Raw genomic sequence first — 14,139 nt, 5'->3', positions numbered from 1 at the left:
ATTTTGTAAAATTCAGATTGATTCTCTTATTCTCGGGCTGGCAAAAGTGCTTAAGCAATTAATTATCTAAATGCCCAAAAACTCATTAAATGACCCGCAGTTCACTATTTGACATGACAATTATCTCAGTGAGAAAAGGCGTCAAGAACACGCACATATCAGAGCTGATTTTTTTAACAAATACAATATTCTACGTTACCTCTAAGGTGTATGAAAGACCTGTTTCTTTCTGGATCAGACACATATGTCACAAAATAAAGTTTCCGCGATCAATCTCTTTAGCTCAAAAATTACGCTGTGAGACACATAAGATTTAAGGGTGAAAGCGGTATTAACACGTATACGAGAGTAATTAAACCTAAAATAGAGGTTAGTTTCGGTTTTGTTCCTGAATGAAAACGGGCCTCCTGGTGTAAATATTACGCTGAACACCGTTTTTGTTTTGTGGATAAACAGGTGACCTGCGCTCATAACACCCTAGCTTCCTCGAATAAGCAGGAATAATTTCTGTCGCTCAGCGAAGCCAGCAAACTAGACAGGCTCAGCAGCTGGTATACCGGCCCGCATCTTCGACCCTCACTTTAACCGCCATTTTGGAAAACGACTGGCGCCCCCTATAGACAACGACAAAATAGATAGAGGAGACTTAAAAGAAAAGGAAATTAAACAAATAAATAATAGAATACAGTTGGAGTCACGAATAGGTTAGCGACATCGGCGGCCAAATGTTGTGGTATTTTGAGTGGTTAAACGCATACAAGAGATCGAAAGACGCCGTAGAGATAAACGAGTAAGCCCTTTCTTGCGAAAATTCTAATATTAAATTTACCCCTTCTCACTCTATTTCTCTCACTGAAGATTAACCTCCGTATTTCAAACAAACTAAAAAAAAAAAAAAAAAAAAAAAAAATTGGCGTTATTAATTTTTTTTTTTTCAAGAAAAAGCACACGAACTTATGGAATTGAATAACTAGAAACTTATCGTTTTTGTTGTTTTTTAATATGAAAGTGAAGAGGAAACTCTTGAAGAGATTTTGCGAACAAAATTGCAGTGCCTAGAAAAATTTGCGCCTGAAAATGTTTCCCCCTTTCAGAAGCGCTTTTTAGAACCTCACGTCTAGTATATGCAGAGGGTTTACGCGCATAAGAATGAGTTTTCTGGATAGAAATTACGTTTCCCATGCACTTGGTCCGGCGTAATATACCCTTTTGCGCTCTCAGCACGTGTTGTACGCGAGTGCTGAGTCAATATTCTGATCCAAATGTGTTCCCCGACTTCGCATCGCACGGCGCTTTAAAAGGGTTCTGATTCGCGCAAAGGGAGAAGAAAAGGCGAGATGTCAGTGCGCGTTTACGGCTCTTTCATTTTGTTCAAGTCTTGAGGGAAGCTGCAATGGTTGCACTAAAAGGGCTCGTTTCGCTTCGAAAGAGCTCGTTTTGCAACAACTACACGAAACAAAAGGACAAAAGGGGAAACACGTTGCGCCGAAACACCATTCGTGTCCGACTCCAGCGCGGGCGCACGCACACACACACACACATTACACACAGATAGACGCGGCAGCAACGCCGTATACAGCGCCAATCTGTTTTAACAGCCGCGTTCAGCTCACGGGCTGCGGCTGGCACAATGCCACCACAAAAAGTTCCATTCTTTCACGTTGTCGGTTAGTGAGGTGCGTGCTCTGAAATGGGGGCCCCCTCGAAGACACGACGCGTAGCCAGGGAGATTTCCTACAGGAATTCCCCGGTGTCGAGCGCCGCCATCGAACCTTGACCGTGTTGGCAGTTCCACTGACTTCTCCTTCCATGACCCGGATGGAGTGGAACACAAAGAGCAAAGATTCCCAGGAAAGAAGACGAGAGCCGCGATGACTGTCGAACAGGGCGCCGAACGCCACCGCGAATGCGTCACAAAGGTGATGATAGCGGCGTTTTTTTGTTTTTTTTTCGGTGTGTGTGTACGTGTTTTTTTTTTTTTTTTTTTTAAAGATTAGTTGTTCTGGGAACAAGTTTACTCGCTGTCATCTAAAGTTCTGCTTCTGATCAGTTTGTCTGGATTTTCCCTCGTGTGACGTCTTAGGCTAAAACTTCCCTAAGCGTGACGCAAGCTGTGATACTGTTTCAGCACACAGTATACACTATATTACACGCCCTCGAAAAGCGTGTAGTGGTATACGTTGCCTAACAAGAATTTCTGTCGCTCTGTCTTTGATCCCTTCGCCTTGCGGATGGGAGTAAAACTGTTTATCTATCTCCTTCAGAGCGTGGCAACTAATATCTCCAGCCCGTTCGATAGTCTCCCTGATCGCCTTGACCCGCAGCTATGCGATAGATATTGTATCTTCGTCCACTACATCCTTTTTTTATTAAGCACCACTTGTGTGGGATCGCCCAGGATCAGCATTTTATCGCAAAAGCAGCGTCGCTGCAGCGGAATTCTCGTACCCGCTTTATTTGTCACATAAGTAGAAAATGCAGGCGGAGGACAGATGTGAAATGCAGAGTGCGTATTTAGAGCTCCGCGTCCGAGTGTCTCTGTTCGGAAGTGAAACCAATAAAATCACTTAACAAACCCATTAAAAAATAATATTGCCCCATATATTTTGTACTTAGTTTCGTCGTTTTTAAAATTTTAATTAAAAATATAGGCTTCATCAAAAGTTAATTTATCTTATGACCGAAGTACGAGAGCGAAGGTGGCGCAGCGGGCTGAAGAAAAAATAAGACACGTCATGACAACACACTTAGGGATCATACATGTTCTTTATTTTGGTTACAACTTTAGTTCGACGTTGTTTCATGTACCCACGTTACCGAACTTCACGTACCCATGTTACCAAACTTTGTGTGTGTGCGTGTGTGTTCCTGAAAGGCCCAGTTTGCTTTTATTCCCTCTTTCGCCTCGGAGAAAAATACTGATGTGCGCCCTTTGATAGAATAGCCTTAGGCAGAGAGATCAACGAACACGCATTTGAGGAATCAGACAAGACGAGAAAAGTCAACATTCCGTCGCCTTGTGGATCGTCGGGAGGATCGGTGGCCGAAGGCGTTAACGCGTCGTAGCTCGGAGCACATGGTGCGAGAGCTCGCGCTGGAGAACCCAGGGATGCTGGGTTCAATCTCTACCCCTGTCTGTTTCGATCTGAATGAGCATCGTACCGGAGTGTGGTTGGGCACCACTGCTGCATGATGCGCGTCAAAAACCTCAACTAGCAGTGACTCAATTTATCATGCGCGTAAACCAGTGTCGTAGTATACCTCAAAAATAGGCCGATCTTACGCTGTCTAAACACGAACGCGCTTTTTATGTGCGTGTTTGTGTGTGTGTGTGTGTGGGGAGGGGGGGGGGGTGGGGTGTCATCGTCTTTACCCTCCATCTCGGCTTTTCAACAGCAGGTCATAAAATAACTTTCGTCGTAACTGAAGAAACACACCACCCCTATGGGCTATGAGCCTAAGTTCCACCGATTTGGTGCTATTTCGTTCGTTCATTCATGACTGTCTAGCGTTATCATGAAGACACCTTCTTGCATCGAAAAAGGCATAATCTCTTCCGACTCCGGTCCCCTCGCGGAATTCATCCGCGATTCGTGGATCGGACGGGTCGTCCCGACAGGAACGTAAGCCTTTCACAAAATGAAGTTTGTTCTCTCCCTTTCTCTTCCAAGAATAGCATGGACACACTCTCAGTGCAAGTTCGCGCATTCACAATGTCCCCCCACGCTCGGCATTTTCCCAAGTACCGTTTCGGACATTCAGTCATAAACGCACTGCGTGTCGAGAAAAGCGGCGCCGAGAGAGCACGTGCACGCGCGTGCAGAGCATCTGCCCGTGAATCCCTGACCGCGGCGTGCGACGTCATGTAATATGCATGCGGAGCGTGCGTTCACTTACTGAAGGAAGGGCCGGCGACTGCAGTCACTTTCTTGCCCTCGAGCAGAATACTTCCTTTGCTGCACCGGTTGTAGAGAGCGAGCTCGATCTGGATGGAGCGTCCGTCTTGCTCGTCACTGCTTAGCTCTTGGTTTTTGTTCTTGAAACTGAAACTTTGGCACTTCACCTGAAACGAACGGAGATGGCTCTGCAATTTTAGACGACACAGCACAGGCGTGTAGCCCTTCGAACCACGCCCTCTCTAAAACCAATTCCGGGAGGGCTACAGACTACCTCAGGTCTCAACGAGAGGCCACATCGCCGGCCTCTTTTCGGAACCTCAATCCGGGCACTCGCAGGCCAAATTGGCCTGTGCAGTGCCACCACTATACTAAAGGCCCGTTCACACTCTTGTGACCGACTTCGACCGAGAGAGACCAGACCGGTTTTTAAGCCTTTTGCGACTTCTTAGGACCGGATGCGATGCAGCGGAGCTGGTCCTAAGAAGTCGCAAGAGGCTTAAAAACCGGTCTGGTCTCTCTCGGTCTAACTCGGTCGCAAGAGTGTGAACGGGCCTTAAAGGGGAACTGCGCCGCTTAAGACGAATCTTTGCGTGTTCAAATTGCATTCTCACAACCGAAAAAAAAAAAAAAAAACTTTAAAAAGCCTTTTTAACAATGAGCCCGGGGTACTAACATGTTGGTTCCTTGAATCCGTCCATACCCAGTTGAATAAAGCAACGCTGGATATTTTGGCACAACGTGAAGTAGTTTTTGGATGCTGTTGGTGGCGCAGATTTGCGGGCCTAGCCGTTATAACTTATAACCGGCGGACTAGCAGCAGGCGGCTTTCGTCCCCTTCCGATTATCTTTGCCCATGGCTCATAACTTATAAGCCATGGCAAAGATGACCTGAAAGGGGACGAAAGCCGACTGCTGCTAGTCCGGGTTGCGTAAGTTGCTCGCCAAGAGCAGTTGAGCTACATCATAATGAGCTGGATATGAAGTCTAATTAGGTCGTACATCGGTCTCTCAATCGGAGAAGTAATGGAGTTAAATATAATTAAGCAGTTTTATTACATTATAGCTGCTGGTGACAAATACGCATATTACTTCTTTTTAATGCGAACGCATTAACTGTCCCATGGAGTGGAGCCGGTGGCGTCTGTAACCGCGAAAAACGACACTTAAATTGGCTGCGACGCGGCATATAGGTTAACAAAATGTAAGGGCGCAAACGAGCTGGTGTACATTGCACATGGTTGAAAAAAAACCGAGACTGCGGGTAAACGACACAACACTAAAAAGTATCTAGAGACTTTTTAGTGTTGAGGCGTTTTAGTGTTGTGTCGTTTACCCGTAGTCTCGATTTTTTTCAACCATATCAAATGCTTTCTCACGGAAGCCGGCGCGGCCGCTCGAGTTCAGAGCGGACGCGCCTCGGAAATAAAACACAAAGACAAGCACAGTCACGCAGATGCCTCGTCGCGTCAGCCGGCATGAGCGCTCGAGGTCAAAGCGGACGCGCTTTAGAAATAAAACACAAAGAAAAGCACAACAACGCAATGCTTCGTCATGGAAGCCGTCGTGAAGCCGGGAGGGTTCGCCGCGCCTGCGCAGTAGGAGAGCGTGATGTCAACGCCGCAGCGCCGTGTGCGATAGGAAGGGGTGGCGCGCTGATGAATGCGCTGCGTGTAGGAATGCTTTCGCATTCTCACACGTAAGAAATCTTCTCTGCCGAATTGTTTTGTATTCCTCGGTGCTTCGAAACGACCGAATTATTTATTTAGACACACACATACAAAATGAGCAACAGGGAAGGTGTCGGAACATGATAACCATCCTCGTAATCGTAATAAATAAATAATGCATCAATAAATAAATAACGAAGAAATGCATAATTGCGCTTGACTCGGTTAAAAATGTATAACTGTGATAGCAGCCCCACTTCAGATATTAAATGACAAGACAGCTGAGATGCATAAAAACTGAATCATACACTGGCTACAATAGAAGTAATAAAGACGCAGTATAAATTAAAAAAAAAAAAAAACTAAGAAAAAATTGGGGCTTCAATAAATCAAACCGAAGAATCATACACTGGCTACAATAGAAGTAATAAAGACGCAGTATAAATTAAAAAAAAAAAACTAAGAAAAAATTGGGCCTTCAATAAATCAAACCGATTACTCGTCAAATTTTAATCGATGAATCAATAACTGTCATGTATACATTTAGGGAACACAACTGCTGGGATTTCTGGAAGTGCTCAATTAGTAACTTTTAATAGGGTGTTTCGACTTTTGAATTTGAATAGAATTTTAATTGTCAGAATAATTCGATTCGATTATCGGATTCCTAGTATTCGACTTTCCGAATAATTCGAGACATCGAATGCTGCTGGTCAAAATCCGGTTTATTTGAGAACGCTGTCCATATCGTGACATAATCTTTGGAGGATTATCTAAATCAAGCCTGCATTGAGAAAAGTTTTGACGGACGACCCCTTTGAATAAAAAGGAGTTCTTGCATTCCGCGAACGAAGCAGTCTTGGCTCGAGCTTCTTCGAAGCGCTCGACGATAACTCGCAAACCCCGCACGTCAACATTTTAAATTCGAGTATATTGCGTCGCTATACAAACCATTTTCTGCGTTCACAATGATAATTATTTATACAAAATACGAATAATAAAAAAAAAGAAAGAAATACGTTTACAATCCCCTGTAACACCGAATTAGAGTGCAGCTCTTGAGGAGGAGGAGGGAAGAGTGCTGAGGGGAGAAGGTGGAAAGTCCCCCATTACTAACATGGGCATGGATCGACGTGTGCTTAACGCAAGTCGCAGAAAATGCACATCTTCGGTGAGAGCATCGCGTGTAAATTTGGCGGGAATTTAGCGGGGCAATTTTATCCCCTAACTTTAGCGGGGAATTTTTTCCACTACATTTAGCGGGGAAACATTTCCCGCTAAATGTAAGTGTTAACAACAAGATTTCCTTTACGGCGTGTGTTCATTAAGGGGTGCCCCAAAGCTCCGTAACTGGCCCTTTACTGTTTCTTATTAATAATAACCGATCTAGTATCTAACATTTCTTCATCAATCTGCTTGTTCGCTGATGATTGCGTTCTCTCTCGCAACACTGACCAATCTGATATTGATCATCTCCAAACGGATCTTAACCGCACAGCTCGCTGGTGCGGTGCTTGGCTGATGGAATTAAATACCGATAAATTCAAGTCAATGAGAGTGTCACACACTAACACTAGCTGTCCTGCATATCACATTAACACCTGTTTCATTTTACAAGTACCTCGGCGTCTAAATTACCTCCAATCTCTCAGGAAATACCCATATTGAGTATGTTGCTGGAAATGTCAATCGTATCGTGGGTTACTTAAAACGCTTTTTTTTTTTTTTTCAAGAAAATTCATTGCTGAAATTAATCATGTACAAGTGCCTAGTCCGTTCGAAATTAGATTACACTTCATTCCGGCCAACATTGCCTTGCCAATGCATTGGAAAGCATTCAAAATCGAGCACCTCGTTTCATCTTATCTAACTATCATCGCACGTGCAGTGCAACAAATATGAGAATAACTCTCTCATTACCCGACTTATCTTCCAGCCGCAAATGAGCTCGTCTCTGCTTGTTTCATAAAATCTACCGTCAGAACACATTTTTACGTCAGTCACTTATACTCGAAGCATCGTATCACTCTGCTCGCCTCAATCACGTCCATAAGGTTGGCATACCAAGTTTCAATACTAACGCATTCACCCGCAATCTGACGGAGGCTTATTGCGGAGAAGGCGCCGTGTAACCGAGCTTTAGGTTGCACGTCAAAAGATCCCCAGGTGGTCCAAATTAATCCTCAGTCCTCCGCTGGGGCGTGCCAGATGCCCGTCGTTGGTTTCGCACGTAAAACCCCCGAATTTGACTTTGACTATTGCATTCAGTGTGTCATTCATACCTCGCCCGTCAACAGATTGGAACCGCCTTCCCGCTTCAACTGCCTCCATCACCGACGTTTTTCTTTTTAAACAAACACTTAGTAACAGCACCCTTAATTAATTATCTCGTTGCCATCATTTTTTTTTTTTTTTTTGCGTGTTCACTTTTCTACGAAATGTACTATGTACGCACCTTGATGAAAAATAAATAAATACCTCCGCCGGAACGTTGTCGCTAGCGCTCCGAACGCCCCTATCGGCATGCCACGACGGCTTCTCCGCCCGCGATGCGGTAAAGCCGCTTCCCAGATGAGGAGCGGGGAGCAGACGACGTTGCAGAGACTGCCGGCGGTGGCCTTTCCAGCATCTTTTGCAGCCTGTTCTGGGTGGCTTCTTGGCCGCGGAAGCAAAGTGCGGCAGTCGAAGACTTAGGAAACTTTCCGAATTTTATTATTTTTTGTAAAATTATCACAACATTTATGTTCGCTATATCCGCGGGAGCCGCTCAATTTCCTTTGCTAAAAGCAGACACAAATGCATTGAAAAGAGTGCAAACGGGAATGGAAAATCGTGATCGCGTTGCTGTAGCCACTATTTCGTTATAACCGGTATCGACAGTACTATGCTATGTACCTAAAAGACTTCACATATAAAACAACCAACTTTACAAAAAAAAAAAAGAGCACTGCTTTTTTTTATTTTTTTTTATTTCCCTTACTGCAGGTACTGCAACATAGAAACGTTAACGCTGTACATTCTTATGAAAGCATATTTCTAACATGAAAAGACGTCGAAAACTCTTGGATTTCTTTAAACGAGCATTGTTTCAGCCTATCTCGGAGCTTCTTGAACGCTGCACTCGTGAGATCCCCGAAAAAGAGTATGCGCCAATCATTTTTCACCCTCACCCTTCACATCTGACAGAGAATATTGAATCACTCCAAAACAAAGCTGCTAGATTCATAGCACGTGAGTATTCCCACTTTAGAAGTGTAACCAGATTAAAACATCGATTTCAGTAATTACCTCGTCATCCAAGAAGCTGCCTAATATTTATTCACAAACTATATCATAATTCCTCACTTCTTAGGAAGACTTGTCTACGGTGAGCTCACCATTTATCGCTTCGTTGAGATCACCGTTTGATAATTGTGGGCACGGCATCCAGGCTACCCACATGGCGCCTAATATCCCATTTCTGTTCAGTGTGCAGGTGAGTAGAAATGACCTACCATGCTCAATTATGTGTAACATTGGTTGTCTTGTTGTCCTGACGTAGCACAGGCTGAGGCTCTAGCTAGGATTGAAGCTGAGGCTCTAGCTAGGATTGAAACGTTTGTTACCCAATTACGCGAAGGTCAAGCAGGTGTCTTGGTACAACTAAAAGCAATTACAGACGAGCAAAAACGCACAAGTGATTCATTATCTGCCCTAACAACACCTGTGAGGACTATTGAAACTGATCTTGCAATTTGTAAATTCAATGTAAACGCGGCGACTGAAATCGAAACGAAGGTGAGTGCCTTTTTTCCGAGATAACACTTTTGAAACGGCGCTCCGACGATGCCGAGAGCCGTTCCCGACGATCGAACTTACTTTTTTGTGGGCTTCAGGACACTGCTAGGGAATCGTGAGCGGAATCCGAGAAACTAGTTCTCGACGTATGCAGTGATAAACTAGGCATACAGACTACCCCTGATACGATTGAAAAGGCCCATCGAATCGGCAGGTTTCATCCTAATAAAAATCTACCCATTATCGTAAAATTTTTCTCTTTAAACACAAAGAAACTGTGCTGAGCTCATGCTCCAAGCTAAAAGACACCAACATGTCGGTTAGCGAAGACTACCCAAAGAATGTACAATTCGCCATAAAAATGCTTTTACAGTTTGCACGAGCCCAGGGAGGCCTCTACAAACTTCGCGTTGACAGATTACATTTGGGGAATAAACTTTTTCTTTTCAATTGCGAGACTAACCAAGTCTGTGAGCAGCACAAACGAATCGGACACTCTGCCAACAAATCTGCCACTTTAAAGTTAAAGAATGTCGCGATTAAGAAATGATCTCGTTCCCAATCTTTTTCAAAAAATATTTCAGTTTTGTTTACAAACATAAGAAGTATTGTTCACAACCGCAACGACTTATCCTCTGTCATTGACGTGGCGTCAGGTGACGTTTTTTTCTTACAGAAACTGGGCTTTCGAGTGTTATTCGCGATAATGAAAATTTTTATTCTGTTCAAAGTTATAGGTTTTATTGCTGTGGACCGAACTGATAGGCGTGGGGGTGGGGTCCTAATCGCAGTGAATGTAAATCTTGAATGTTACCAAGTAAGCATTAACACCCAACTTGAACTGGTTTGCGTGCGTTTGTGCCCGTTATCGTCCGCCTAACGCGTCCACAACTTTTTGTTCTGCCCTGCATGATGCGTTATGCACAATTACATCTAGGTTTCCTTTTGCACCTTTATTTTTACTTGGCGATTTCAATTTGACCCTGATCAACTGGTCATTAACATTCCCAACTACCACTTGCAATTCTGCAATTTGCTCTGATTTCCTCAATCTTTGCTTGGATTTTTCATTAACACAACTTGTTGTTGAACCTACTCGAGTCACTGTGTCTTCGGACACTGTACTGGATCTCATTTTCTCCTCTGACTCTAACCTTGCCCCTTCCATATCCTAGTTACCGGGTATTAGCGATCACTCCATTACAAATTTCTCGTTACTTACGCCAATGTCTGATGCTAGTAAATCAACATACATTCCTCTAACAATAGTAAAGGAAATTTTGGTGCTATAAATAACGAATTCACTGGCTTCTTTGATGGATTCCTTCGTAATTTCTGTGAACGTTCGGTTGAAAGCAATTGGTCTATATTTAAAAATAAATTAGTATCTCTAATTAATTTATTCGTTCTATAGAGGTCTATTAAAACTAATTCCTTGTCTCCATGGTTTAATGTAACACTTAAGCGCCTTAACAACAAAAAGAAACGTTTGTTCCGTTCTGCAAAGCTATCTTGTAGTGACACACGTTGGGAAATCTGTCACGCAGATATAATGATGTTGTTATTCCAAATGACCATTGCACCTCTATATTAAATGACATTTTTGTAAAAGCGTTATGTATAGATGATAGTTGCAGCCACCCTGTGTACCCTTATTAGAACTGTTTGCCTACGGATCCTCTTGTAATTGACTATGACGGGATTGTAAAGTTGATTGATAACTTAACATCTTCGCCTTTGGAGTTGACAATGTCACCTCCACATTCCTTAAGAACACTAAAAATTATATCGCAATTTACCTTTTCAAGATATTCGAGCAATCTCTTGCATTTGGTGTATTGCCTGAGGAGTGGAAAATAGAGAAGGTGATTCCATTCCATAAACATTGCGATAAACAGAGTCCTCTTAACTATCGCCCCGTTATCTTAATCAGCACACCTTGTTAACGTTTAGTGCACATAATGTTCACTCATTTGGTTAAGTACTTAGACTCTAATGCCTTCTTTTCCCCATCCCAACATCGCTTTCGTAAATCTCTTTTCTGTGACACTCAACTACTGACCTTCACTAATGATGTGCTTTCCATACTTGACCGTGAACCAGATTAAATGTTTTTTTTTTTTTGCAAAGCTTTCAACAAAGTTTTTTAAAAAACGCTTACTCTTTAAACTCGGTCAACTTAATCTCGATTCAAGCGTGCTGTCTTGGGTTAGCTGCAATACTAACAGTGAAACACAAAGTAACGACAAACTTACATAAAGTAACGTCCGTTATTCATGGCAAGTAACGACACCGGTATTTCGTTACATTTGCAAAATGGTAACGCAGCTCTGTAACGTGTTAGCTTTTTTTTTAAGCTAGCGAGTAATGCTACTTCGTACTTATTTTCGGTAACGGGCGCAACATTGCGCAGAACGAACACCACCACGCGAAATTCGTCGCTTTTTCGCAGCTGAGTCGCTCCACGGAGTCTACTCTTTGTGAAGTTAAAAAAATATATAATGCACAAAAGCTGCTCGCGGAAAAAAAGAAAAACCGCAAAAAAGGGAGTGGACGTGACAAATAATCAAATGACCATCATATAGTCCCGTGCATTTCCGCGGTTATATGATGACCGGGTGAAAACCGGTTGATAACATTTAATGCATTAGTGATGAAGGACAAATGCTCGCATCAGATGAGTAATTTGTTTACGTAAGGTTTCAGCTTAACAGTTTGCCGATTTCATTATTTTCTGAATCAGGCTGATCTGACCTGAGGCCGACACTCTAATCTATCAAAGTAAGGGTTCCATTTTTACATTATAACAAATATTTTGCATCATTTATCCCCAAAGCTTCGAATGAATGGAATCATCCACCAGCGTCACTGACATTAATTGTCCATTGTATTCTTTTCTGTTCAAATCTCACAAACCAGGCATTCCCCGTTGTTTAACTATTTTGTATTTTCCACTGTTATTTTGTTTGTTCTCTTACCACCCCCCTTCTGTAATATCTTTGGCCCTGAGGGTAAAATACATTAATAAATAAAAGGATTCTTTTTCAAGTCAACGCCACTGATCGATTAGAGATTGCGGAGAGTCGTTCGTGATTTCCTCGCAGGTCGGATTCGGCCTGATTAATGTGTGACCATTTAGTTCAGTATCAATTCCTTGTATGCAGCGTGCAGATATATATATATATATAAAAGAATGTAGAAGCACTATATAAAAAAACTGGGACAGGAATATAATAAATTAGATGATGCGCCTCACACATCGGACTATATTTATATATACGGCTTGTAGAAAACGTCCGACTTCACCCTCATGATGCCATGGGTGCGAATATAAGTCGGGACGCTTATTATAAACAGGTGAGAGTTTCTAATAAACGACCCAATGTAGACTTTTTTTATATATAAATTTACTTGGTTAGTTTGAATGAAAGAAATACAAGTAGCTGGAACGAAGACATATGATTCCAGCTCCACCGACGAGGAGCCACTAAACTGTGAGTACTAGCCAAACATCTAATGCGCAGTTCCATCGAAACTGTCGTATCGCCGATAAAAATAACGCAAAAGAACCGTCCGGCTGCTACCTAGAAATACTTGGAGAGATTAAGCTCTAAGGAATCGACTCTCGTTCTTGTTGATCTCAGCGACGCGTTTCGTAAATTTTTTATGGGGTCGTTCAGGGGCCTCCCATGAATCATGACTCCCAAGTCGTCGCCGTCAAGAAATGCGCAGGACTGAGCAGCAAAATTTGTTCGAATAGTCCAGGCATGCGTATACCCGTGTTCCTAGAGCTCGGCTAAAAACCTATTTTTAGGTCTTTCTAGAAGGCCTAGTAATTTTTTTAATCGATATAATTAGCTCTTCCTATCCTCCGAATACACGTGCTATCATGGGTAGTGTTTATAGAGTGCAACACACGAGGTTTAGAGATGTTGTACAGCTCGCGAACAAAAGCTACGAGTGTGATGGGCACTGAGCCTGCGCTGTTGTTTTGGTGTTCCACAAATAAATGATATAGCGTATCCTGTCCTCGCACTGCTGGTGCTGATTTGGTATACAGGATTGTTCGTTTGTTTGTTGATCATGCCCACCAACACCAACATGCGAAACTCAAGACGTTTATTGATCGGAAGGGTCAATAAACGTCTACTCAATCAATTCGAGAAAAAATTAGTGGCGTGCAGTGGCGGGGATAAAAAAGAAAGAAACATTCAGAAGTGGAAAAAGAAAAAAGGGTGGTAGAATTGGCGGAGTCCGGGGAGTGTGTTCCTTTCTCACGAATCCAGTCGATCGTCGTGCGCCCCAGCGACACCTATTCAAACAATTACCAATACAACTAAACGTAGCATCAACGTCTGACGGGTGGAAGGGTCAGCACTCCAGCCTGCTCGGGCCTTGCACCGGGGAAAGTCCGTCTGGGTCACGACAGCACAGCCCACAGATGCACAGCTCGGCATCATCGCTGTTTGCGGCTAGCTCGTCAGATTGTCGGTTCGTCTCGTCACGTCTAGACGCGGCAGGTCTCGAGTCGGGGTCGGAGGTGCGGAGTCAATCAATGTTCGGATTTTCAACGCCCCTGATCGCCAGCGGCAGCTAACCTGGTAGCTGATGGACGGCGGCGTCACAAGACCTGCCCCGCATGCCTTGCCCGGGACTTTAGAAGCGGCCAGACGTTGAAGACCGCCTCAGCGTCTGGCGACTTCCTGGGGCAGGTTCAGCAGTGTAAAAGAAACGACTGCCCGTTGCCGGGATACCAGCCAGTCTGCCTGAGCACGGTTGCTGCACGGGGTCCGTCA

At 43.6% G+C, this 14,139-nt stretch overlaps 1 protein-coding gene across 1 annotated transcript in view; it reads right to left on the bottom strand.

The window, feature by feature from the left end:
* LOC8032817 (fibroblast growth factor 17) overlaps positions 1 to 14,139 on the bottom strand; it is a 158,138-nt gene that overhangs the window by 48,533 nt on the left and 95,466 nt on the right. Inside the window, exon 3 of the mRNA XM_040205849.3 lies at positions 3,898 to 4,063. Within this exon, the coding sequence (XP_040061783.1) occupies positions 3,898 to 4,063 (166 nt within the window). The remainder of the gene's footprint in view (positions 1 to 3,897; positions 4,064 to 14,139) is intronic.

This window comes from Ixodes scapularis, unplaced genomic scaffold (genome assembly GCF_016920785.2).
Source record: "Ixodes scapularis isolate PalLabHiFi unplaced genomic scaffold, ASM1692078v2 PGA_scaffold9__187_contigs__length_104089568, whole genome shotgun sequence".
Taxonomy (NCBI): domain Eukaryota; kingdom Metazoa; phylum Arthropoda; class Arachnida; order Ixodida; family Ixodidae; genus Ixodes; species Ixodes scapularis.
Note: the sequence above shows the minus strand (reverse complement) of the source record. Positions and strands in the feature narration are given on the sequence as shown.